Here is a 27500-nt window from a genome sequence, read left to right as displayed (position 1 = left end):
TCCCAGGTTACACCCATCAAATTACAGTACATTTTCTGGAAACATGAGAAAACAGGCCTACACATTGTTTTGACTATACAGATGTCAAATACAAAAAAAAAAGGTCACAGTCTAAATACTTGCAATGGAAAAAGTGTAAAAATTAGTCAAGTGCAGTATTATCCTGCTTTTTTAAACCTTCATATATTGCACATCTTTGTCCTTTTAATTCAAACGGTTTTAATTAACCTTTTTTCTTTACAAAATTGTGCATATTTGAAAGAAGTCTCAAAAAGAACGAGATCCTCTACCATTATAACCATGATTAACATGTAATAAGCTCATCTAATGTAAATGTAAATCCCCAAATCAATACTAGCAAAGGCCTTTCCTTACGTTATTCTCATTTATTGCTGTCTTGCTTACTTACAGATGGACTTTAGTGGCAGCATTTAACTTTGACATTTTATATATCTACACTGGATCCAGTGTAGATAAGACAGTCTTATCTAAACTGCAGATTGCTCAGGAAAATGTTTAAAAAAAAAAAGTACCACTAAACCTTCTTATAACAAGTGACATCCATTTGTGTGTCTAAGAAGACCAAAGCTTAAGGCCTTAACATGAGTTTAACCATTACAAGGACTTTTAAAATCCTTATTGCTCTATTCCATGTCTTAAGTGCTCTCAAAGATAAGGCTTGGTCAGTTTGTAACTAAACAAGTCACAACAAGACTGTAAATAGATATAAACAGTCTATTTACATTTGCCTTTAGATTGGAGAGAGGTCTTAACATTAGGTTGTGTGGAACACCTTATTCTGAGACTTGGAAGATGTTTTCCCCTATTGTGTTGCCAGGACTCAAATACAGTTAGTTGTCTGCACAGATTAAATCCCGTTCTGTACTTAAATATGGTGCCTGAAACTGAGGTCACATTCCAAGGTCTTCTAAACCAGCCCAAATTTCTGCACTGAGGTGTTCCTAAAAGTGACAGAGGTTCTACCCACTTGTGTCTTAGCTCGCCTGAGTGGTCCTCATATTGGTTCCTCCACCATTATTTCCTGGTTTGTGAGCCCCTGTGGTCACGTTGAAGCCTTGCTGGAGAGTGTTTGTGACTATAGGTTGTATCAGACCCACCTGTGCAGGTCCCACAGACATTGTCCACTGTGGGGCACCGTAAGGCGTGCAAGGGTAACCATACTGTTGGAAGGTTGAACACAATGATCCCTTTCTTCCAGGAGCAGGATTGGAGGGAGCAGACACAGAACCACAGCAAAGCTGCCCCGGTGCAGAAAACTTGCGAGGCATTGTCTGCAAAAAATTAAGTCTGCTCAAGCAATCAACATCAATTACTTTACAAATTAAATGCTAGCCTAAATTCAGAAAAAAATATGGAACTCTAAATTCTACCTAAAGACCTTTTTTGTTGTAATCATTCAGTCACATTAATTATTATTAGACAGCCAATTCTAATGATTTCAAAAAAGAAGTAAAACACTGGCTTCTTACATCATGGCTTTGTGAATTTTGTTTTCCACCCTTCTTGACTTGGGCCAGACTCATGGCATCCCGAGCAAAATTGTCAACCAGCTGGTGGAGGTCATCTGTAAATGTGCCTTTTCGAGGAAGATTAGCTTGGCTTGAACCATTCTCAGCTTTATTTATGATGATAGTGGTTCCTAAAATGAGATTAGCACAAATTAGAGTACTGAACTGTAATTTGACAGATAAATTGTTAAATAATGAAATTTCATTGGTTTGATTAACAAACACTGAACATGAATTTACATGGCCTTATTTTCTCAGGGACAGATTAGATGAGGGGGGGGGGGGGGGAATTTACCTTCTGACTGGACATCTTGAACAGGTGCAGTTTGTGAAACTTTCTGCATGGTTGATGGACCTAAAGCCTGTCCGCTTTGTGTGGAATATTCATCTCCTGCAAACAGCAAATAACTGGTGTTTCAAAAACATCTTATTTGTACTGTGTGGTTCAAGGGGTTTAGCAGATTACTATGCGATACCTTGATGCTGGGGGCTGCATTGACTGCTGCCATTACGGCCTGACTTGCTGCCCTTGCCTTTAGTGGGTCTCCTCCGGCCTCCTGCCACTGCTGCTGCAGTGGCTACCACCACAGATGGGCGTGTTTTGCCCATCCGTGCAAACAACTCCTCAATCTCCTTCTTCTGCTTGGTCTGCAAGACCTGGATCTCATTCTTGTGTCTGCAATAAAGTAGTAGTACTCAAACAATCCTGATATTTCATGTTATTAAAGGATTAGTTTACTGAAAACATGTCAAATAAATCAGAACAACTTGCAGTACATATTCCAATTCAAATTGTTCAACTCCCACCTCTCTCTGAGCTCTCTGATCACTTTCTCAAAAGCTTCGTCCTCTGGCTCAGAGTCATCACTGCTTAAGCAGTAGCGAGATCTGGCTGGGCCAGCAGTAGACATATTGAGAACCAGACTACTATTTGGTCCATTCTTTGAGTTCCCAGTAGCCGCTTCCTCCACCACCACCACCACCACCTCCTCCTCCTCCTCCTCCTCCTCCCCCCTAGCTGGAGTAACCGAGAAATGGCCCGTGCTGAGGTCCGCGGAGCACGTCACCTGAAAGCGACCAATGGTGGTAGCGGCAGCAGCAGGTAGGGAATCTGAAATGCTGTGTTCAGGGTATGTGTTCTGCATGGTTTGAGACTTATGGAGGGTATTTTCAGGGCTTGATATCAATGAGGAGGATGAGGAAGATAATGCAGAAGGAGTAGTGGATGAAAATGAAGCCATAATTTTGTGGTCAGGAACATCATCTAGGACATGATCATTGGCCACGGAAACCTGGAGACAGAGCAATTAAAACGTACATACATTTTGAAGTACACAAATGTGACACCATCTCATAATTGAGAGAAGTATTTTGGACTACCTGAAATCGGCCAAGTTGGAAGCCTTCAACCTCTGGGGTTGCTACATGCTGCCTGTACTCTATGGTGGTCTGCTCATCCTGATGGGCAACAACAGAGGTCTATGAGGGACAAGACGAGGAGCAAAAGTTAGCAAAACCAAAAATAAGCAAGCAAGCAGCCTTGACAGAAAATAAATGTGCCAACCTGCAGCCTTTGAGTGCCAGGGTCCACCTGAGGACTTTGAACATATACAGCAGTTGATCCTGACTGTCCTGGAGAGGCAAAGGCACCAGGAGGAAAGTGCCCACTGGAACTCAGGGACAAACTGCCTGGTGGTATGTGGGCTCCATCAGAAGCCAGGCCAGGGGGAGGGGAGCTCATGGTGTTGGGTGGTGAGGCGGTGGGGACTGTGTCCCCAGATGCATCAGGCTGGGGCAACAGGCCTGAGGAGGAACCCTGGTCTTGGAAAAGTGAGCGTAGCTTTTTGTCCAGGGCATGGATATCCTCGATACCTGGTGACTTTCCCTGCATCTCTCCCTCGTTTTCCCCATTGTGGCTGGGGACGGCTACAGGCATAGGTGTGGGGTTAGCTGAGAGACCTGGTGGCACCTGTGTGGAGGCATTGGGAACAAGTGGCTGATCCACAGCAGAGGGTATGATGCTGCCATTGCTCTCCAGCTGCTGGCTGGAGGCATTTGTGGAAGGCAGTGAGGGACGACGCTGAGAGGCAGGCCGCTCTGAGGCAGCTGTGGAAGGGGAGATCCTGCCTGTTGTGGGTGGTTGAGCAACAGAATGTGGTGAGACGGAACTGTGGGTTACTGCAGGAACAGTGGCTGTCAGTGGATTCTGGTATACAGGTTGAGATGCAGGTGCTCCAACTTGAGGAGGCAATACAGGGAGCTGGATTGTGTTAGGAGCCTGATTACTCTGCTCCTGTTGTGGATTGACAACTGGGCCAGGGTCAGACACTGCAAATGAAAACACAAAAAAGATGTTCAGAAAGAATATTATTATTACACATCACGCACCTGAGCAAGGTCCTCGTCTCAGTAGCAGGAGAAAGAGGGGGGGGGGAGAAAAAAAAAAAACAAAAAAAAAAACTGGCCCACCTGGCTGGTCATCTCCGAAAGATGTGTTGGTTGACAAAGGACCAGAACAGAACTCTCGGTGTCGTGGTTCTGGCACAAGGCTGACAATGAAACGGCGTCCTGCTGAGTGTACCACCTGTGCAGCCACATTTGGGGGTATACCTGAGTACAAGGGATGAGAAATCAACACTCTCAGAAGAACATCAAGGCTTTTGCCATGTAATAAAACAGCCTGATCTGTTTTAAAAGTTACCTTGAGAAGTTGCACTTACCAGGCAGAACTGGAGTGGATATCTCGGGGGTCGGCTGGTCTGGGTCACTTGCCACCTATGATGACGGAGTATTAACTATATATGCATGCATCATTACCCTTAGTAATGTTGCTGAAAACTGGCACATACCTGAGGATAGCTGTCACTTATACCTTCACCTTCCTCATCTGCCATGTCTATGACCTCGCGCACCTGATCAATGAAGGACTCATGCTCACTTTCCAGGATGAAGTTACTCTGGACCTAATACACAATGAAATGCTACATTACCTACAACCTTTGTGAAAATCATCACGAATATAAACTGGGACAAAATATGAGGAAATGGCCACCATGATCTGCGCAATTTCTTCAGGGTTGTCTCCATCTAGGTCAAACTTGAATGTCACCATTTTTCTGTTGTGGGTTTCCAACTGGCATTCGGCTACTCTGTCACCAATATTAGAAATCTGAAACGTACAAACCATAGTTACAGAATAAGCAATAGAACCTATAATTACAGTTTTCAATGGATAAGTAAAATGTTTTACCATTAACCTGATTGCTAACCCTTTTTTAACCATTCACAGTAAAGAAGTCCTCTTTATATGGGCGTTTAAGTGGATGCGCATCTGTGTAATGCTTACATTGAGCACAACGAGCTTGGCCCTGGCCGTCCTGTCGTGACGTGAGCGGCTGCGCACAGAGCGGTGCTGGTGGCGCTTCCCTCGCTTCGCCTCGCTTCTGACCTCGTTCCCATCACTTGGCCCTGGCACAGTGTCTGATAGGCCGCTGAGACAAAGCACGAAAACACTGCCTTCTCAGTTATGTTACCCAGATAGAGCTAAAAACCTTGTGCCAACAGTCAATACTGTGTCTAGAAATGCCAAAATAGCTAATGGCTAAAGGAAAACAAGAAGAGAGCATTGTTAAACGAGATCATGTTGGTCAGGATCCCTTTTCAATCAATGCTGGTTACAGAATTTGTAGATGACGCATTTCTTTAATAAAAAGCCAGCTCTCTTCCCAAGAGTTGTACCTCTCAAAAGATGGTGGAATCTGCACTGCCTGGGCTTGAGTCTGCTCTGCAGGTAGAGGCTGCGACATACTCACTGGAATCTGAAAGAATGAACAGGCATAAAAAAAAATAAAAAAATAAAAAAAATAAAATGCAAAGCACTGTACTGAGCTCCAATGTACCAGACCTCATGTCAACTATGTAAGCACACCCACCCAAGGGTTTGCTGTGCTTACATGCACTACCGTGCTTCTAAGACATGGGCTTAGAATTTACTCTTTTCAGTCTAATGCTCTGAAACCTCAACACAACAAAAGCAAGACTTGAGGAAAAAAGGGAACACACATGGTACTAGGCACCACATGGACCTGAGAAGCCTGATATAAGAAACAGTTGTTCAGCATTTGGGGGTGGAGAAAAAAGGGCTGCACTCATATGAACATCAATATGAAGATTTATATGAGTGCACCGTAAACTACCTCATCACTGGCATTTGTCCAGTATAACAGAACAGTGGGGGATTTTGGAATTGCCATGAATGATGAGTCTAACATTTCTGTGATGGTAAACCAGGTTGCAACCAGTTAAACATTTCCAGTCACTCATTCACTGTTACTGTGGAAAACTGTACTACATCTAGAGTTGTATTTGGTACTATCAGAATATTAAATGATGCACATTGAATTAATTACTTTTGGTTAAACGAGACTAACTATTGTTGCTATGGTAATTGCATCCTAGGCAACGAATGTAAGACCTGCACATCAGAACAATGATTTTAAAGTACATCCATCTTAAAGGACTTAAACAACTGATTACAGCAAAATGTGGCACAGATGCAGTGATTACTAGAAAGGATCACCAAGTGAAATGAGGAAGAGTAACCATTTCTAGCATTTTTATGTAGAACCGCATATAAAAGTTGACTGCAATGAGGTTCAGGCTTTTATGTAGGTGAACATGCAATACAACTCCTAAGAGATGCAAGATATTATACCTGCAAGGCCTGAGGACCCTGTGGTTGTGGGAGCTGTATCGAGCTCTGGGATACAACACTGCCATCTGGTGGTGGTGGGTGGTGCTGCAGGGAGACGCTGGGCTGAACAGGAGCTGGCAGAGAGGTCTGTAAGCCAGCCAAAAACAGCACAGGAAGGCGAGCATTAGTAGCAGCCCGGTTCTTCCAAAAAAATCTTTGGTCAACCATAGGAAAACCCATGGAAACAGCCATTCATAATGTGGTAATAGTAAATGTGAGAGGATGTGAGGAATACCTGCTGTGGAGCAGTGGTTCCAGGATGAGAGATGGGCACAGCAGGGACAGCACTGCTGCCTTGAGAGGTAGGCGCCTGGAGCCAAGACAGGCACAAAGCATGGCAAGTGGTTGTGAATGGCATATTTCCACACAGCATCATTTATAAACCAGGTGACTTAAGGTTGAATATTTTTGCAAGACACTTATATAAAATGGAGGGCAAATAAGAACCAACATCTATATATTGCAGAAACAACCAACAAAAAAGATGACTGACCAAGCCATGTGGATGGATCCCAGACTGCTGCTGGGGCAGTTGGGGATGAGCACTGTGCAGAGTTGCAGAGGGTTGAGGCTGCAGCTCCGGCTGCAGAGAGCTGTAGGAAGTTACCCCTGGCTGTTCAGGAGAAGGCTCTATACCACATATGGCTACTGGAGAAAGATCATTACACAGTCATATAGACAATGCAACGTGAAGTAACAAGACTGTGTGGAAAGTTAACTTTGGAGTAATGTTTACCTGAAGCAGGAGCACCAGGCTCCTTCTGTAATAGTAGGTGCTGCTCCCCCTCAGGCTCCTCTGTCTCTATGGGAACTGGCACTAGAGTGGTAGGAGGGGGCTTGGTGATGGGAGGCTGTGGCTGAGGGGGCTCACCCTGAGCCTGCCTTCCCACCTCCTCTTCCTGCTTCCTCTTCTCTTGCTCCTCCCGAACCAGCTGACGCTGCTCTCTCTTCCTGCAGATCAGAGCTACACGGTCCTTTATGGCCTTGGCTATGATTTTATGGTCACCCTCACAGACGTAACCCGAGTCAACCTGGGGGGGGGACAAAAAGAGAAATACACAAAAGAAGGAAAAATGGATAGACAGAGTGAGAGTGAGAAAAAAAATCTAGTATAAGTGGAAATTAAACTAAACAGCAAAGATACCAAACTAAAGTCTGAACATCTGAAAAAAACAAAACCTCCGCTACCATTTCCTGTGCCACGTCCTCTGGGACATCTTTATGGAGGTCAAAGGAAAACTCAATGGCTTCATTATCCTTGTATTTCCCTTTGAGCTTCTTAACATCCTCAATGCGAAGCCACAGTTTGATGGCAACCATCTCCCCATCATCTTCTTCAGCCAGCTCAACACGAACACCTGTCTCTTCCTGGAAAAACGCATGGTTCAACAGGTCCTTGATGGAATACCTAGAGTCACCACCCCCAAAATAAAAAAAAATAAAAAAAAATAAATAAATAAAAAAATTAAAAATAAAAAAAAAAGATCACAATTTGAGTTTACAAAGCTCAGTTATAGTGTTGTGACGTTCATGGAAAATTGTGTTCAACACACCTCTCATCTTTGTTTTGACGAATACACCCCTCTATGATTTCTTTAACTTCAGGAATCGCAACCTTGTCAAAACTGCCAGGCTTCACCCCCTAAAGTCAAACACAGGGAAACAACCAAATCATGCAGAGGGAATAGAACTCACCATGCCTACTTGCTATTTTGAGCAGTACTATTTTCCAAAAACATTAATTAAAATAATCTATTATTAATTATGCTTGCTTTGACTGGAAGCATTATACAGAAGGTCTTTCATAAAATTTTTGCCATCATTAACTACAAAAACTGGTATAATATTTCTCAAAATCATAATAGTAGTAGTTACAAAGAGTCCTAAAACTAGACAACAGACTACTCTAATACTTCAGACCTGTTTACTAAAAGATTAGTGCAAAGTGAAGTCCAGCATCAGGGCTTCCACTTCAAATTGGACTGGAAATCTAGAAAACACAACTTACCACTCAGTGAGAAAAAGAGAGTAAAGAAACTGCCTCGCATGAGGTTAAAAGAATGGCGCGAAGGGGGTGGGGGCGGGGAGGAGGATGGGCACACATGGCCCTCTCCTCCAGCGGAGGGGCAGGGACTTACGCTGGTCACTCTGCGATAGATCTGTGCCGCATTCTGGCACTCGGAGTACGGGTACTCAGAGGTAGCCATCTCCAGCATACACATCCCAAAGGCATAGACATCCACTGATTCGTCATACTTCTCCTCATACATCTCAGGAGCCATGAACTCAGGGGTACCTTAAATCAAAAGAACGGTTCAGAACTCTCTCTCACTGCCCTATAACACCCTCTCTGTGAAGGAGAGTAGAACCTGATGGTGTCGGGGTGACTGGTCCAGCAACCTGTGAGAAAGAGAGAGAGAAAGGGGAGAGCCAAAACAAAGAGGGACAGAGAGTAAAAAAAGAAAGAGGGGGGAAACTGCCCTCAGTTAGGATGCTGAGAAAAAAAGCCCAAGTTTCTCAGTGTAAGGTCTTTAAAGAGCAGGGTTATAGAAAGATGACTGGAGTACAGAACCTACTGGAAGGCCTGGACTGACCATAAAACTCCAACTTGGACAACTATGGAGGCTGGAGTGTTAAATAAAGGTTAGAGGCATTTTAATTGTTTACACAAAGCAAGATAAAGGCAACTTGAGGTGGTGGCCAAAAATGATTAGTGAGAAAAGTAATAACTGCGGGAAAACTGAACTTTTCCAGCTATGGAAATAAACTCTGTCAAGATCGCAGTTTTATTACCATCTGCTGAAAATCCCCCACAGACACCTACTGTTTTGATATAGTCTTGAGAAAGATTGGCAAGGTGAAAATTCTATGCACAGCAGTTTCCATAGCTTGTTACTGATTAGTGAAGTTCTGCACACCAGCCTTAAACAGTACAAAAACTGCTCTTTAAACAAAGACCCAACACAGAAAAACTTAACATATTTAGAATGGATTTGGATTGTAACATTGTACTGGTGGACTTACCAGACCCATTTTCTGCATACTTACTGTCTGTACTGCAGTACAATAAATAATCCTTAAAGTAGAATAAAGGGGAGATCTGAGGTTAGAATCTAAAGTTTCCCAAAATAATTAAAAGGATCCTAGTTCTACAGCTGAGATGGTAATGAGAAGACAAATTAAAGTTTAAGCTTAGATCTTAAGACGCTGAAAGAAAAAACAAACAAAACAAAACAAAAAAAAACCATGGCAAAACACAGAGGACCCATGACAGTGTTATTCGCAGATGTTGCATTGAAGAAACAGACCACAAATTTCCAGACCACAGGAGGAAGATCATTCAGAACGATACTTGAAAGCCAAGCGCTCACCTCTAGCTTTTGCGCTATCCCTTTGCCATGATCAGATCTGGTTTGCCTGCAGACAAGCCACAATACAACTACGCATGTCACGGACAGAGTTTAGGAGCTACTTACTCTCTGGGAGCACCTGAAATAAGGGCCCACTTAAAACACTACACACGAATAAGAGCCAAAACTCATTTGTGATCTAAAGGAAGGAGGAAAGGTCTGAGCCCGGACAGAGTAAGGGAAGAGAGAAAGAGAAAGGAGCAGGGGCTCTGGTTTGCTGTGGTTTAATGAGGAGGCTCAAGGAAACACTGTGGTCTGCCTTCACACCAGACTGTTAAGTCACACTTTCAGAAGATGCTTGAGAATAGCAGGGACTTTCTTTTCTCTGCCGGAAATCACAAACGCTGACACAAATGCATGTGGGTGTTTACAGGTCAGTACCTATAACGCTCTTGGCAAAGGAAGCCCTCTTGAGAGTGGCAAGGCCCAGGTCTCCGATCTTGACGGAGCCAGTGGGTCCAGTGATGAAGATGTTGTCGCACTTGAGATCGCGGTGGATGATGGGAGGAGACCTGGTATGCAGGAAGTGAAGGCCCTTCAGGATCTGACGACACCAGCTGCGCAGGACTTTGATCTTCATCTCTTTAAAGCGCTTCAGATACCTGCAGTGCACAACAAAGTAATGTACCGCACTAGCATCACCATGTGTGAACAATTCTCCAGGGCTGTCAAGCAATAACTCAGACAAAAAGAGAGAACACTTCTGATAATAGGGAGGAATTCCTAGTCTGAAGACCTTTGGGATTGTGTGCAAACATGCACTTACGTCTTTAGAGTGCCCGATGTCATGAGCTCCGTCACAAGTACAATACACTTTCTTCCCTTGCAGGGGGACTCCCAGGAATCATAGAAGCGCACGATGTTGGGGTGCTGTAGGCCTTTCAGCATTCCTGCCTCCTCTTTGAAGCGCTGTCGTTCAGCCTTGGACAATTTTCGGTCCTGAAAGCCATTTTTAGTTTGACATTATAAAATGATTTTTGGATTTGTAAGTGCCCATAGCTCATTAAAAATTTGTAACTGCCAGTGTTAGCAACTACAGCCCCATGCATTTTTGGGAAACTTGCAATGCAGCAAACAAACAAGGGCACAATGTTAGATACCATGCACCACTCCTACATAGCACGCGCAGTGTTCTGCAAGTTTACAACTTAGATTAAGGACATGGATTTGCACTGAACCCTGCAAATAGCAATATTCCTGATAAAAAAAAAAGAAAAAAAAAAAAGAAGTTGTTCAATACTTGAAGTAACATTGTTAATGACTGGTCTGCTTTATTTTGACCAAAATTACTTTTGTTTGCTGGCTCAGGTCAAAACAACCACAGAAGACTGGAACAAGTGAGATCATGAAAGAGAGCTTGGTGAAACTGAGTCAAGCAGCTCATATAAAAATGTGTTAGATAATTAGCATATTGCAGCTTTCTACTATTTTATTGTAAAGGCCAAAAGTGCAATAACAATTAAACAACTACATATATTGCAATAGTCTAGTGCTTCTTAAATACATTATTTAGGTTTCAGCAGCAGTGTTGTAATCAGAATGTTTACAGGATATGAAAGAACTAAATATCTCTGGACCTGAAAAAAAGAAATATTTCAATAAAATACATTCTTCAACTGAATATTTTACAGGATTTTACTATTAGTTCTAAACCAGGTAAGTTTCCCGAACCTGCTAAAATGTTTTTAGCGAGGCTCAGTAGGGGTGTAGCAATGAACATCTTTGCAGTGGGTATATTACACATGAATAAACTAAATGTGTATCGTGTATAAATAAATCCCCTTAAATACGGGGTTGTAATGTAAAATTTTGTTGATACTGGAGAAAGAAATAAGCTGCAAATCTGAACCTCAAATGCCCTGCCACAAGGGCAGGAAAATATTTCCCTGTGGAACTGCATGGCAGCATTGCCTGCAAACAGATCACAAAAATACAGATGCAAAGTTTTACAGTATTTTTGCTGAACCAAGAAACACATTTAGAGTCCACTTTGATGAGTGGATACAGTCAAGTCATAGGAGGTACAGCATGTCTGCTGAAATAAGGAGCACTGACATCACTTTCAAATTGTTGTCAATAGCATTAATGACCCAACATAACACACAAATACTTAAAACACCTTTCATTTGCACCAATCAGAATGAAAAAGACTTCTGAGAGAATTCTGAGTGCCCTGGAACTCTAAGCTATGTCAGCGAGATCTACAATCTTGTCATGCACTTAGTCAATTCTTGGAATGAGAAACATCCAGCCAACAACTGGAAAGACTCCAAGAAGCACCACACCCCCAGAGCAGAGTAAAACTCATATCCACCCCTTTTTTTTTTTTTTTTAAACAACATTTAATCATCTTTATAATAATTTCAAAGTGTTAAATCCAGCAGGAAAATGTTATAAGGTGGATGCATGTTATTGGGTGAGGGGAATGTAGGTGAGGGAGAAAGGGCTCAAATTTCCACCGTAACCCACTGACCTAGTTTTGCTCTCTTGTGCAGCATGTTCACAAACATTTCAAACACCTACACCCCTTAGTGGCCTGCACTAAACACTGGAGAGCAAGTGGAGAGGCAGTACACATAGCAAAGAAGTTACAACTCCTAGAATGAAAGCCCAGCCCCTCTCCAGGCCAGGCAATATGATGTGAGATGTGTGTGTGCGTGTGTGTGTGTGTGTGTGCGTATATATATTATATGCATGAGAGAGAAAAAGAGGTGCCCACAGTACTAAAAAAGTCCTGATAAAAGACCAATTCTTACAGAAGTACAACCCAACCACACTCAAAACACAACCCTTTTTGGTTTCTCTTTTTTTAAAAATGGGTCACTGCTGATTAGCAGTGAACAAATGCATCAGAGGGGACAGATAACATGACATGTCTTGACTCAATGGCACTTGTACTGGAGACACCAAATATTAAACTGGGAAAAGTCTTAAGATAACATTTTTAGTAGTTATCCAAAAGCAAAACCACTTTAAAAGCACAAAAGGCACTTCTTCAAAACAAGACTGAAGGGAACTAAAATCTTCCTGTGCAGTGACAAATATTATTTAAACATATTTGTCATGTGAAGTGAGGGTGGGAGTGGAATATGACAGTGTATTTCAGAAGTGGTGCATGCATATTTACTTCTGGTATTCTTGATACAATGTTGCAGTTAAGCAAAAGCAAAACAATGAAAAAAAAAAAGCAGTAAGCAAAACAATGAACAAATAACAACCTGACTAACAGACAACATGGTGAGACAGACAAAAAGATTGAGGGAGAGAATGCCATTGCACACAAGCCAGCAAGATTGAGGGGGTTAGAAATCGTGAGTGAGCAAGAAACAAGAGCCTGGAAAAAGACTCAAAGAGCAAAACCAAATAAAGAAAAGGCATGAAAAAAGCAAAAAGCAAGATGGAAACGATACTGCAGGTTTTGTTTCTGCACAGTTCCTGAACCATCTTGACTCAAGGGCCGCTGGCAGCATAGATGAGACTCACGTGATCATACCCAGCACCTCATGATCGCCCAGCAGCAGCAGGGAGGGTAAGGGTGCGAGTTGGGGGGAGGGGGTGTGGCAAGCCTCAGCAGGCCACAGACCTGCTCCTCGCACAGGAGATTAAGCATTCTTCGGCAAGGAATCTGACCCACTTCGCGAATCTGCGCTTATGTACTACGGATATATCCACAGAGCAGAATCGCTTACGAGTGCCGGCTTGACTTCCTCCCTTAACCACCAGCAAAACAAGCAGGGAAACAGGATGCCACTAAAGCCACACTGAGTCTTGAGAGAAGTGGGTCACACGCCGGTGTTTTTCTGGCAGTAACACACTGCCATGCAGTGCGCGCCATCAAGTAGGCTACTTTGTGCAGCAAGGCTACCTGCAGCACTGTTATCAGACTTGGGTCATGGAGGAGCTGTAAAAGCTGGATTTATTCAAGTTTATTCAAGATAATATACTGAATTGTTGTCTACTGACTGCTATTCGGGTAAGATTACTATTGCTGATAAAGATACAGTCCTGACTAAAAAACAAAAAAGACCAACAACTAAAGACCAAGTAATATTAGCTAGATACCTATGCAACTTTGCTTCATCATGTCAAAGAAGTAATAAGTCACTATGAAAGTACAAAGGAAATTTTAGAACTGCAAGGAAATGCCCTGCTGCCACAGCTAGATTTTAAAAGGTAATGCGGTTTCCTTTTTTTCTTCAAAGCTGCTCTTACAAGCATCCATCCAACTATAACCCAACACTCCAATCAAGGCCCACCACACGCAGCATACAGGTGCTTGTGTGATCTTGTACACTGTACAGAATCACAGGCTAAGCTATATATTCTTCACATTAAAGTATTAATAAGAATGACCCCTTTTTAATGGCACAGCAAGAGTATTACAAATCTAAACTATTTAATACGATCAGTCAGGACTTGGCAAAAAGAAAGAGGACTTTACCTGCAGTTCACACCATGCCACCTCCACAGTTGTTTCCGTATCCAGTCCTTTATACACGGTCTTGAACGAGCCGCGTCCAATCTCGATATCAAACTTCAAAAACCGACCATCAGGAGAGGTGCCAACAGCCTTTGTCTCAACCTCTTCTATGTCCTCTTGCTCCTTTTTCTCAGCCTCACGTTGCAGCTCAGCCTCTGCTCGAGCCTTCTCCTTGCTTTCCTCATCTTCCACATTTTCGTTTTCAGGTTTAGAGGCTACAGCACTGCCTGACTTCAGCTCTGATGCTTCACTACAGGAACCCAGAGGAGACACCTGCTTTGTCTCCATACCACAACTTGTTGACAATACAGGCCTCACCTCTTCGACCAGCTCATTGTGAAAGCTGCTGCCTGCACCCTGAGCCCTCTCTACCACCTGTCCATCAGTGCTTCCAGAGGTCTCAATTGAGGCAGTGGCTTTGGGAATGCCAATATCACAGACAGCAGGGGCTGTGGGGCAGTCCGGCGGCAAGCTCAGAGGTACGATTTTGCTGGGAAGCTCCAAAGCTGTGGCGTTGGAGTCGCAAATGACACTGCGGCGGACAAACCGGTGTTCGCCTTTCAGCTGCTCTCTCTCCATAGTGTGGTGACGGCGACGGACTTCAGGGCCGATCCGCTCGCCGAGCTGAGAGTCCGAGCTGGAGCAACTGGCATTCTTGGACAGGGGTGACAAGAACCTCACCATCTTGTCTAAGAAGTTGTCAGACATATCTCCACCCACACAGAGTGAGCAGCCACTCAAAGCCTATATTGCATCCATACAATCACAAATAAAGGTAATGGAAGACTAAAGACTTTTCCCCCCCCTTTGGAAATAGAAAGATTTGGCTCCTTCCAAAAAAGTACTTCTGTAAAGTCAATTCAATTACAAACTAAAATGTAATTTGACAAAAGCATGGGAATAAAGTAGGTCAACAAGAGTAGGATGTTTATAGACTAGCATGAACTGAGAATCATGCACAAAGGCTTTCAGACTTAGGACATCCATCATCTGGAGGACTGTTGGCAATCAAGATGGTTGGCCATTGACGATGTAATATAGCTTGACGTGCACTTGCAAGCCACAGGTGGTATGGGGGAGTTCCGTGTAACCCAGCCTTCTGTGTCACTGTAATAAAGCAACATACATTTTAATCAAGGCCACAAATGAAAGTAAAATATAGTATTGAATGTGATTTAAGGTTTCATCTGTTATCGAGATAGTACAGCAATATTTTTGACAAAATGGGTGATGAATGAAGAAAAATAGCCACAGCTGAACTATTGTCAAGTACCAATTTAGGGACGACTTCCTGAACATCTCAAAGTAGGACGAAGAAAATCTCTCTTTTTTTTTTAACTAAGTCATGTAAGAATTAATTATTTATAAACACGCCACCATAAATTACAGTACAGTCGTCTCTAAGGGCAGCAAACATTTCCCCACTCAATGAAGAAGCCACGTGAACCAGCCGGAGACAACAGACCTAACCTAGGTTACCCATGTCACACTCATCATACATAATAGTTTGGTAGCGGACTTAGTGGATAAATCTTAGCTAGGTAGAACTCCTATTTCTATATAATCAACCAAACTCAATAAAACGAGCTAGCCAGCCACCTTAATTCAGTATTCGGTGTACTACAAATCATTTTATGAGTGACAAACTTGACTGGAAATTACTAATTTACCCCTACTAACGCTACTGACTATAACTAGAAGTATTAAATAGCATAGCTATCCTAACTAACTAGTTAGGTAGGTGGCTAGTTTGTAATGAATGAACACCGTCCTTTCCGTCCACAAGTCTGGCAATGGCAGGTGGGCTAGCTAGGTTAGCTAACCTAGCTAGCTATCTCTAGTTAGCTAGCTAGCTAGCAGGTTGGCTAACGTAAGTTGCATCGAATTCAGGTCGACCAAGTTTTTACTGGCTTTCGGGGAAATGTAAGCTACCACAAGTATCATGACAGCGTTGAATATCTAATTGCTTTTTTTAAGTCTCAATAGACAATTTCTAAGCCAGGCCATGTTTTTGAGACTTACTGTAACGTTATGCGTCGTCATCTTCAGTTCTTTCTTGACTGCCTATAAGACGCCACGGAAAGCCAAACCCCCTTAGCTACGGTAGCTAGCTAATTACACCAATTATAACGTCGAGTTCCTCAAGTTTCCAATCAGTTGGCGGTACTTATACAAAAACACCTCGCTTCCCTTAATAAAGTTTTAAACAATGTAGCTAGTTAGCTAGCTAGCTAGCCAGCTAAACCTGGCACGGTCATGTACGCATAGCAAACGAACAGACAAATGCCAGACTGGGAAATACTAAGTTCGAATGTCAACTGCCAAAATGTGCTCCTTCCTCTAACGGTTGCTCGCGAGACTGCACTGCACGAGTCCTTTGTTGTGCTCCTGTTCGATGTAGTTTCCTTGTTCCGTTAGCAATACATAACTACATAAAGCAAACGATTCCACAAAATATTTTGTTGTACTTGACTTCACCTGAAATCCATCATATGCCATGAAAGCCTAAACGAAGACTAGTTTTCGTTGTATTATGACCAAGGCGCTTTGTTAGCTAGCTACTAATTGCGAATGATGGCACAATTATTCCATAATTCAGTCGATCACAATTCTATTTAATTTGGATTCATAGACGCAGAACGGGCACTTTCGAGATATCCCATATATGTGCGACACCATTAAAATCCCCAATTGGTTCCTCAAAACTCGAAATGGCGTTTAAAAGTACAATCTGCATTCTCTCCGCTCTACTCCAGACAGACGAAATAATCACGATAACCTCAGCCAAGAGCGCCCCCTCTTGAATATATCTACGGTTAACGGCACAAGCACAACTGCAACATTTAACACTGATGTACCTTCGTAACATTAGAATGTTGATTTAATTTTAAAACATTATCATAATTTTAAGAATAGTTATCAAATGCATAACATTAATATAAAAGTTGCTGATTATTGACCCGCAAATAAAAAAAATGCATAAACATGTTTTACTTGGGACTATTCTCGAATAAATAAGACATTTTTATTTAATAATCCCATCTTCCTCCTTATTTGCATTTGCTTGTATCCATGTACAGCCGTGCTAGTTTCTGTGAAGCCCAGGGACTGGGAAGATCCCACTTACACCTTTTGTAAAGCTTTCAAATTCAGGCCATGTGAAAATGACCTTCGCAGCATGGCGTTGAGAGATGGTAGAGGCGAATGTCGTGAGCGCGCAGCGTAGGCGTTACGTCACCGTAGTCCTCCAGCCCTGTGAAAGGATGCTCATAATGTCTGCAAATAAAAATGATAAAGCAATATAGAGGAAAACAGGCGGGTGTCCCTTTTTCGGATGTCGTTTGGACAGACAACTGCTTCGCTTCAACAGAATAAATGGAATAAGACACAGATGGTAATCTTGATTTTGAAATAATTCTCGTTATGCGTGTGCCAGACATTGCGATGAATTAAATAATTGTGCAGGTTGTGTTGATAATTTAGTGAGCGTCGAATGAATATATTTTCGGCTAAAAGATTTTAATACCTATGGATTATTTTTATTTTACGTAGAGTTGTGTTTTTTAATAAGACTTAATTTTATATCAAAGTAGTGCAATGGTGAAAAAAAAGGGGGCAGAGGGAGAATGAAGGACTGCAGCTATGGGTTGTCAATGCTGAATGCTAGGCAATAAACGCAACATCAGTCACAACACATTTATACAAATAAGAATTCTGTATTCTCGAAAATGTATGCTGGACCGTGCGTTTGTATTTGCGCATTTTGAGCATCTTCACGTCCAGCGCAGTGCCATCGGTCATGATTAGTTTGTTCACAGCTGAGCTATATAGCTCATGTCTAGATAGAAAAGCCATAATGGAATCCGAGTATAGGAAATTGATATATTGACCATGTGCTTGGTTATTTTAAACAACAGTGGATAAGTATTCGATCACTTCATTGTTATAATAATTTTGCTTATTAATTGCTGATTAATCTTGGAGTATAAATAGCATACTTCCATACTTTGAGCGTGAATACGGAGTAACCCCACCTTTTCTTCTAGCCGTCATAAGTCGTTAGTCATTAATAATCGTTACAGGGAGTGCAAAGGATGCTGCTGATGATGACGAGTGCGGTTTAATAGTAAACAATTTATGCCTATTGGTATTAATAATAACAGTATTAATATAAAAGGATTTAATAGGCCATTTAGCCGTCAGCCGACAGTTGACAGCTGGAGCACAGGTGTGTTTTTTTTTTTTTTTGTCCCTTTAACCCAAATGAGCATATGTGACCCTTGTCTTTTGAGAGAGCCACTGATATCAAATTAAAATCTCACAAGATAACTAATGGCATTTTGTCATACTCAGTCTTTGCCTTTTTTGTGCAGGTCACAATCATTTTTTTTCATTAGCCACTGAAAGCCACGGACCGGCTGTCCTTTCCCTTGACAGAGCAAAGCTCCCATCCTAGTGCAAAAGGGACAAGCAAGTGCAAGCCTTTAGAGGAGATAAGGCTGCCAGTTTGTTAATGTCCGCCTGGGTGTGCGTTGAGTGTGGAAATTGGTCTTGTCTCCACCTGCGCTGCCGCTCGTAGTCTGTCAGGATGTACGGCAGCTCGCGCTCGGTGAGCAAAATGGATGGCAACCACAACGGGGGCCGGAGTAGCCAGGGCAACACAGGCCGATCGCCAAGGCTTCCCCGCTCTCCCCGCATGGGTCACCGACGCACCAACAGTATGGGGGGCAGCGGAGGTGGGCCTGGAGGCTCTGGGGGCAAGACCCTCTCCATGGAGAACATCCAATCCCTCAATGCAGCCTATGCCACATCTGGCCCCATGTACATGAGTGACAACGAGGTCGCGCTCGCTGCCTCTTCTGACATCGGTAAGGGTGGGGCCATGACAGGACGCTTTGGTGGCAGCATTCCCTATGGCGTGCGGGGCACAGTGACGGGCAGCACGCCTGACATGGCCATGGTGCCGGCAGTCTCTACCGATTCGGTGAGCTTTGGCAGTGAGCTGCATGCAGCCTCCACCGTGCCACACTCGCTGCGGCAGGCCAGGGACAACACCATCATGGAGCTGCAGGCGCAGCTGAAGGAGGTGCTGCGGGAAAACGAGCTCCTGCAGAAGGAGGTGGAGGTGAAGGAGAGCAAGTTGAGCTCCTCCATGAGCTCCATCAGGACCTTTTGGAGCCCCGAGCTAAAGAAGGAGAGGGCTCTGCGCAAGGATGAAGCCTCCAAGACGGCCGTGTGGAAAGAGCAGTACCGTGCCATTCAAGATGAAACTCAGGTGGGACGCACTCGCTTATAGGGCGCACTGATCTAACACCAGTTTTGCAGTTACTGACAGTATAGTTGAAGAATGGCAAAGATGGCAAAGATGTTCCAACATCCAGCCCATTATGGTGCTCTCTAATGAGGCACAATTATCATTCAGAGAACAGAAGCTGTATTAGTTTAATTGCTTCATAAGCCATCAAATAGATCTTAAGTATAATATGATGGGTCATAGGTCATAGACAGGCTGCATGTACTGGGAGATTTTATTAATTCCATGGTGAGCGGCACAAGCAGGGTTTAGGAGCCATGAAAGAAACCAACCCAAAGGTAATCCATTGCCCACTCCAGCTAACCATAATACCTTTCAAACAGAGAATGCACCCCAAGAGCTTTACACACACACACACACACACACACACACACACACACACACACACACACACACACATACAACAATGAGTCCATAATGACAGTCAGATGATTTCCAAGAGGAGGTGCCAGAGTGGCACTGTAGAAGAAAGGAGGAGCAGTAAAAATGTGAGCATGGAAAGGGCCTCCCTCACAGTTTGCCTGAATGTGCCATAAAGCATGAGGCTAATGTCAAGCCAGTTTGATGTAGAGTCATGGTATATGAGATGTGTCATTAATATACTGTAGATCGGTGTGGTTGTTGCAACACTGACTAGAATGAAGTGGTGATTTTGGTGGATTTTGGTTGAACTGAAAAACAGGCTCATATTAAATATATGCACAGAAACCTTTGATGAAAATGTCTAGCTGATGGCACCATCTACAATGTTAGAACCACTTCACTGTAGCATTCTGGAGTCATAGGCAGGCTACAGTGAGTATGGTCAAACAAACAAGCATGCAACACTCACAACAGCTAATCCATTATTCACTCTAACTAACCACAATACCTTGAAACATAGAATGAATGAACCATGAGCTATATATAAATGCATACACACAGCAATGAGTGCATAGTGACAATGTCAGTTGGTGGTGGGGAAGGTTCCAGCATTAAGCTGTAGGATCAAGAGCAGCAAGATTTGATAAGGGCAGAGACCCCATGACATTAGCTCAAAATTATATTACATGAAAATGTGCACATATGCATAATTCAGTGAAAGTAACTGCCAATCATTAAGTATGACTATATGCTATAAAAGGTCTGTGCACACAAAACTAAATTAATATTACTGTGTGTCACATCCTCAAGTTACATCATTTTTATGTGATTTTAAACAACTCTGAAATTACTGATACCGTTTTCTAGCTAAGTATATTTTATGTGCAGAATTAGACCTCTTTGAGCAATAAGAATAGCACTCATTATGACAAATGTAAAAGCTTTATGTAATAAATGTGGTAAAATACAATGATGGTAAAATACTCAGACCATTGTTCTTAAAATGTACCAAATCTAGTGAAGAAAAACAGTATCTAGTGGGGAAAGTCTCTTCAATGTGTCCTGAAAAAGCTTTCCTCCGCCAGTGGGAACAGTTGTAAGGGGCCACTCTGGAAATGGCTGTTGCACTCCTGCTGAGTTGAACTTGCTGATGAGCTGAGTGCTTGAAGAGCTGTCTGAACAACAGTGTGTCTTGGCCAGTGATACATCTTTTTCACTGCTTTACGGCTAAATGCTGATGACTCTCTGCAGATTATTCAGCATCTCTTTCAGATTGCCTGTAGGGTTAATTACCCTTCTAGTAAGATGGAACTTGTGGTCAGCCTCATCCCCACCCCAATGCAACACACAGACCCCTCTCATTTTACTGATGAGTAGACAGTTGAAGCTGTGTGTTGCAGTAAGCTAATGATGGCTGTGTAATTCACTATCATATGCATCGTCATGCTATGCATACTGTTGTGGTTGATGTGGTTGAAATGGGACATAACGTTTCAGAGACATTCTGTATGAACACTGATTATTGGTATGTGGTATTTTGGTAACACACAGCGAATGGCAGCATGCTTATTTAAGCCTAATTAGACCTTACCACCTAATATCCTGCAACTGAATGTGTATGTCATTAGGTAATTACCTAATAATGACTGTTCAGATAGTGTTTAGCGGCTACTGAGAATCCTCTGATTTTATTGTTATGTTAAAGAGAAAGCCTGTTCTCTGCTTACTGATGTAGATAGAGATGAAATCAGTGTTCTCTGCTGTGTGTTGTAAATAAACCAAGGTTTCCAGATGGCCCACATGGGGGCTCCATCCACCCTTTTCTCTCTCACCACGCTGCATCTGCCACTGACACCTACATGTGCCTGGCTCGAGTGTCTGTTACTTCTTTGTTCAAACTATAAGGGAAGGAGATATGTTAAGTGAAGAGAAATATGGACAGATCACAGTGTCATAGTCTGTGCTTGATATACCGTTGCTCTGTTTCCCATGCAGGCATTACATTAGGTACATTAGATGTTCTTTTTTCAGATTTAATAACACTTTTCCACATCAGGGATAGTTCCCTTTGGGGTTCATTAATTTTAATCAAGTGCACAGTAGTGGTTGCCAGGGACCAGTTCTGACCCCATAACCTTTCTAAGTCACAGACACCTGCCCTGATGCCTGTTGTTGGTTTGTTGTTTACCGCCTCTACTTCTGTCTTATCCATGGTAGCACCTGCAGACCACGGTGCAAGCCCTGCAGGCTGAGCTGCGCATCCAGCGTGACCTGAACCAGCTGCTGCAGCCACCGGGCGAGCCGCTGGCGTGCGAGCCCGGGGACGAGCACGAGAGGCAGGCACGTGAGCTCTTCCTGCTCCGCCGCACCCTAGAGGAGATGGAGCTGCGGCTGGAGACACAGCGCCAGACACTGGGTGCCCGTGATGACTCCATCAAAAAGCTCCTGGAGATGCTGCACAGCAAAGGTCCGCCAAGCAAAGCCAGCGAGGAAGACCACGAGCTTACGTGCCGCCTGGCCGACGCCGAGATGCACGCCCACCATCTGGAGAACCTGCTGGAGCAGCGTGACAAGGAGATGGTGGCTTTGAGAGAAGTGAGCGACCTTTAAGTTCCCATTAGCATGGGTGATCACATGATGTGAAATGGCCTGGATGATTCATATGATGGCACCACGTTCATATGATATATGTGAGCCGGCATATCAAAGTTCATATGAGCCACACTATCCCATCATCTGCCTAAGCCGAAGTAAAACGCATACTGGAAATAGATTGTCGGGGGTCTTATATGCTCTTACAGTGGCATCCTGCTCATTTGGCTCCAGCTCAGTTGTAGAACGCTGAGCCAGATCCAAAACGCAGGCACATCTTGCTCCCCCCAAAGGTTTGATGACACATCTGAAAGCTCTATTTCTGGCAGCCGCGTGAGCAAAGTGCAAAGCATGTGCTTCTTCTTCCAGGAGCTGCACCGCCGCCTCGAAGGTACACCAGAGACGGCAAAGACCAAAGCCCTACAAACTGTCATCGAGATGAAGGTACCCCAGCATGCCTAGAGCATGGATGTATGTAACTTTATGTAGCATCAGTTACAGATAATTTTGCTAAATAACTGTTTTCAATATTTAATATATATTTTAAATTTTTAGGATAAATTTGTTTTAAAAGTATCAACAGTTTACTAAATGTATCATTTAGTAAACCATTCTTTGCTCTCAAAAATTAAAAATGGGACAATTATTTGTAATAAATAATCATAAAAAATCTTAATTTCCTCTAACCTTGTTTACCTCATTACTGTACAGCAAATATGTCCATCCCCCAAATACGCACATGTAGTGAGGCTTTTTACTGTGTCCACAGGACTCCCAGATCAGTTCTTTGGAGCGTGGACTGAGGGAGCTGGAGGATCAGGTCATGATGCTGCGCTCCAGTAACATGCTCAGCTGTGAGGAACGACAGGAGGAGGTCAAGCAAATGGAGGTCTACCGCAACCACACCAAGTTCATGAAGAACAAGGTAGTTCATAGCCACTGTCTGCTTCACAAGGCTGACACCCAGAACCCCATATGTAGCATCTGACCTTGGCAAAACCGTAGCATGACTTTTGTATGGACTGTGTCAGTGATGGATATAAGATGGAATGTTTTCTGTGATTCAGATGGACCAGGTGAAGCAGGACCTCTCCAGGAAGGACACACAGCTCCTCGGTCTGCAGACCAAATTGGAGACTCTGACCAACCAGTTCTCAGATAGCAAACAGCACATCGAGGTGCTCAAAGAGTCACTTACTGCCAAAGAACAGCGTGCTGCCATCTTGCAGACAGAGGTGGGAAGCTGCTAAAATCCCGACACTCTACAATCATCAAAACCATGGCAATTTTTTCCCAGCTTTACTGTGTTTGATGACCTGAGTCATCCCTCAGGTGGATGCGCTGAGGTTGCGGCTTGAGGAGAAGGAGACGCTGCTGAATAAGAAGAGCAAGCAGATCCAGGACATGTCAGAGGAGAAGAGCACGCTTAATGGCGAGATCCATGACCTCAAGGACATGCTAGAGGTCAAAGAGCGCAAAATCAACGTGCTACAGAAAAAGGTCAGGAGGGGCTTTACATGTTAACATAGTCCAGATCATCACCAAGTCATCTTCCCTGTGTCTTGTGGGAATGAGGTATTTTTATGATCCTTCCCAGATCGAAAACCTCCAGGAACAACTGAGGGACAAAGAAAAGCAGATGAGCAGCTTGAGAGAACGAGTGAAGTCTCTGCAGACTGACACCTCCAACACAGATACAGTTCTCACCACCCTGGAGGACTCACTGGCTGAGAAGGTGAAGTCTGCCACCAAAGTCCCACATGAAGTTAGCATTGCAGCTAAACTACTGAGTAAACCTAAAGAAGTTCCTAAATTTCTAAATTCCTAAAATAATTTTTTGTGATGCTTTCATGTTAAGCAGTTACTTCATTACTTATTGCACCTTAAATTCACCCCGATATGCCAATCCAAAATTCATCCAAGTCTGTCTTCTGCCCTGATACAGGAGCGCATCATTGAGCGTCTGAAAGAGCAGCGGGACCGGGAGGAGAGGGAGAAGTCTGAGGAACTGGATAACAGTAAGAAGGAGCTGAAGGAGCTGAAAGAGAAAGTCAGCTTGCTGCAGGGAGACCTGTCAGATCGAGAGGTGAGTATTCCTCCCAGTACAGTTGGGCCTTGATCAGACACGAACACCTGGTGAAAATCAGTAAAGATGAAAAATTCTCCAATTTCTGGCCAAAATCATTTTGTGATACCTCTTTTTAAAAATGACACATACAGGGACAGTGTGAGGGAAACAGGTGCAGTCACGGATTGTATCTGCCAAAACATGCTGCGATGATGCTGCCTTCCATGATGGGATAGCTGAGAGTTTGTCCAAACATATTAACCATGACAGACCATGCCTCTCAAATGCACTCTTGAGGTTTTCTGCAATGAAGCTGTAAGAGCTGGTCTCTGGTGTAGTGTGAACCTAAGGCTGGGTTCATAAATCTGACAAACTAAACCTAGTACTCTAAATCTGACTATCAATGGAGATTTTTCACTGAAGCTCGATTTTAGCCTAAGACTGGAATAATATGTCTCCATAACTGTCTTTAAATTCAGTGACATCTGTGCTGTGAGTGTTTACTGTTGTTTCAGACTTCTTTGTTGGACCTTAAAGAGCACGCATCATCTTTAGCATCATCTGGTCTAAAGAAAGACTCCAAACTGAAAACTCTGGAGATTGCCCTCGAACAAAGGAGAGAAGAGTGCTCTAAGCTGGAGAACCAGCTGAAGAGGGTGAGTGCAAGAGATAAAGAGTGAGATAGTTAGATAGAGATATAGTCGAGACGGAGGTGGGTAGGAACACCCTACATTTATTCCGTTATATTCACTTAAGTAACCTTTTGGACAAATTGTAAGAGTTGCTTTAAAAGAGGGTATTTTATACTCTTACTTGAGTACATTTATGAGGTTAAAATTTACTTTTTTATATTTGTCAAATTTCTTCTGTTTGCATTTTGCACATTTTGCCACAACCTGTAAAGTGTGGGAGGGTTGGTGAAATCCCTAAAGATGATCATTGAGTGATGATCACTGAGTGATACCCCTAAAGATGATCACCGAATGCTACCACTGTGCTTCAGTATGTTAGACACCTGGACACTAGATTGAAATAATGAAAAGAGAACGGACACATTTTCCGGCGTGGGACTCGAATGATTACATTTATGAAAAGCAGCTCGCAATATATCTATTTCTTTAAGGCTCACATATCTGTTCTCTCCTAATGTGCATAATTAATATGAAAGTAAAGTGGGGTAAAAGTAAAATATCATTGATATTCAGAGAAAAACATCAATTAAAGCAGCAGAAAAATGCAGCAGCTGAAATAAACTCATGGCAAGCGGCAATGCATGCTCCATATTGAAGCATATTTTTTAGATTATAAAGGTTATAAAGATTTCAGTGTTATAAAAATGAAGGTTTGTTATTGATTTTATTTATTGTTATTTCTTTCGAGTACATACAGGCACAGTTGTTAACTAGGCAATGTAGGATTTCTAGCTAGCTAGACAGCCAGTCTGACTGATTGGTCACATAATTGCAATATAAATATAACAAAAAGTAAAACATCTAGTAAGGGACATTTGGCAAGAGCTCAAAATGTTCCCAGAAACTGTACTAATCACAAGTAATCACCAAACCCAATGTGATGTTTGTGACTTATGTTATATGCGCAATATTTAGCCCATATGAAAAACCAACATATGAACAAAGTAGGACAGAGACCCAGAGCAAAGAAAAACAACTATTTATTATGTATTTTAGGTATTATATCTTTTTTAGATAGGTCAAATGGTTTACTACTGATTATACTTGCATATCATTATGTATAGTAGGCTGATGGAAAATAGGTACCAAGGAAAGTGAAACCCGTCTATGTTGGCAGACTACTACCGGACACTACTGGACAGGAGGGATGCTCCTGAGGCGAAATATTGGCAAAATACATACACCTGTACAAGACACAAAACTGTATATATTTTAAGTGTAATAGCATTATTTATGAATAAGTAATATATACTATAAAATTCACCATATATATATATACACTGCCTGGCCAAAAAAAAGGTCACCACCCAGATTTAACTAAGCAAATAGGTAAGAGCCTCCCATTGGATAATTACTGCATGGGTGATTGTGTTTCAGCTGGCAGTTATTTAACCCTGACTGATACAGTGAGTAGCTTCTCATTTGTTAAACAACCATGTTGAAAGACACATCCTGTGGTCGTGGAAAAGATGTTAATCTGTTTCAGAAGGGTCGAATCATTGGCATGCCTCAAGCAGAGAAAACATCTAAGGAGATTGCTGAAACTACTAAAATCGGGTTAAGAATTGTCCAACGCATTGTTAAAATGTGGAAGGGCAGTGGGGAAATATCATCTCCGAGGAAGGAATGTAGACGGAAAAAAAATCTTGAATGATCGTGATCGGCGATCACTTAAACGTGGTGAAATAAAATCAGAGAAAAACAACAGTAGAACTCAGGGATATGTTTAATAGTGAAAGTAAGAGCATTTCCACACGCATAATGCAAAGGGAACTCAAAGGATTGGGATTAAACAGCTGTGTAGCCTTAAGAAAACCACGTGTCAATGAGGCTAACCGGCAAAAACAGCTTCAATTTGCTAGGGAGCATAAAGATTGGACTCTGGAGCAATGGAAGGTCATGTGGTCTGATGAGTCCAGATTTACCCTGTTTCAGAGTGATGGGCGCATCAGGGTAAGAAGCGAGATGGCTGAAGTGATGCACCCATCATGCCTAGTGTCTACTGTACAAGCCTGTAGGGGCAGTGCTATGATCTGGGGTTGCTGCAGTTGGTCAGGTCTAGGTTCAGCAACATTATGTGCCCAAAGAATGAGGTCAGCTAACTACCTGAATATACTGAACGACCAGGTTATTCTATCAGTGGATTTTTTCTTCCCTGATGGCACGGGAATATGACAATGCCAGGATTCATCGGGCTCAAATTGTGAAAGAGTGGTTCAGGGAACATGAGACATCATTTTCACACATGGATTGGCAACCACAAAGTCCAGACCTGAACCTCATTGAGAATCTTTGGTAT

At 42.8% G+C, this 27500-nt stretch overlaps 2 protein-coding genes across 11 annotated transcripts in view; one reads left to right on the top strand and one right to left on the bottom strand.

Moving 5' to 3' along the window:
- Positions 1–366: 366 nt before the first annotated feature.
- On the bottom strand, positions 367–16933 carry wnk1a (WNK lysine deficient protein kinase 1a). Of its 6 annotated transcripts, none has more exons than XM_027024539.3 (24): positions 16195–16933; positions 14134–15279; positions 10459–10631; positions 10074–10294; positions 8421–8578; positions 7836–7924; positions 7471–7690; positions 7019–7313; positions 6776–6927; positions 6518–6592; positions 6244–6369; positions 5268–5347; positions 4876–5020; positions 4582–4698; positions 4379–4492; positions 4250–4304; positions 3999–4139; positions 3094–3857; positions 2910–3008; positions 2337–2821; positions 2006–2205; positions 1825–1920; positions 1491–1660; positions 367–1292 (listed from the first exon to the last, which is right to left on the bottom strand). In XM_027024539.3, the coding sequence occupies exons 2-24, from the start codon at positions 14878–14880 to the stop codon at positions 996–998; spliced, it is 5019 nt and encodes a 1672-aa protein (XP_026880340.2). In that variant the 5' UTR covers positions 14881–15279; positions 16195–16933; the 3' UTR covers positions 367–995. The 6 variants fall into 6 exon arrangements, with proteins under 6 accessions (XP_026880340.2, XP_026880338.2, XP_081554632.1 ...); XM_027024537.3 differs by having other exon boundaries at positions 6776–6930; positions 16195–16932; XM_081698506.1 differs by having other exon boundaries at positions 2910–2987; positions 6776–6930; positions 16195–16932.
- Positions 16934–17431: 498 nt separating this feature from the next.
- The window catches only part of erc1a (ELKS/RAB6-interacting/CAST family member 1a), a 23626-nt gene continuing 13557 nt past the window's right edge, over positions 17432–27500 (top strand). For all 5 annotated transcript variants that reach the window (XR_014117650.1, XM_081699157.1, XM_081699158.1 and 2 more), the window contains exons 1-10: positions 17432–17566; positions 18546–19447; positions 22067–22444; positions 22811–22885; positions 23211–23366; positions 23509–23676; positions 23774–23941; positions 24039–24176; positions 24387–24527; positions 25025–25165. Coding sequence is in view for 4 of the 5 variants with exons in the window: in XM_081699157.1 (XP_081555283.1) it covers positions 18761–19447; positions 22067–22444; positions 22811–22885; positions 23211–23366; positions 23509–23676; positions 23774–23941; positions 24039–24176; positions 24387–24527; positions 25025–25165 (2052 nt within the window). In the remaining variant the exon portion in view is untranslated. The remainder of the gene's footprint in view (positions 17567–18545; positions 19448–22066; positions 22445–22810; positions 22886–23210; positions 23367–23508; positions 23677–23773; positions 23942–24038; positions 24177–24386; positions 24528–25024; positions 25166–27500) is intronic.

The sequence above is a fragment of the Electrophorus electricus genome, chromosome 16, assembly GCF_041902795.1.
Source record: "Electrophorus electricus isolate QZ-2024a chromosome 16, ASM4190279v1, whole genome shotgun sequence".
Taxonomy (NCBI): Eukaryota; Metazoa; Chordata; class Actinopteri; order Gymnotiformes; family Gymnotidae; genus Electrophorus; species Electrophorus electricus.
The sequence above is the reverse complement of the archived record's forward strand: the minus strand, read 5'-3'. Positions and strand labels throughout refer to the sequence as shown.

What these genes read in the sequence shown, in the direction of transcription:
- wnk1a (XM_027024537.3), bottom strand. Translation starts at nt 14,880, where the DNA reads ATGTCTGACAACTTCTTAGACAAGATGGTGAGGTTCTTGTCACCCCTG. An exon ending in CTTTGCCAAGAGCGTTATAG is followed by an intron (nt 8,579 to 10,073) that starts GTACTGACCTGT and finishes TTTTGATTTAAG; the next exon opens with GTACCCCTGAGTTCATGGCT. An exon ending in CTGGCACTCAAAGGCTGCAG is followed by an intron (nt 3,009 to 3,093) that starts GTTGGCACATTT and finishes TGTCCCTCATAG; the next exon opens with ACCTCTGTTGTTGCCCATCA.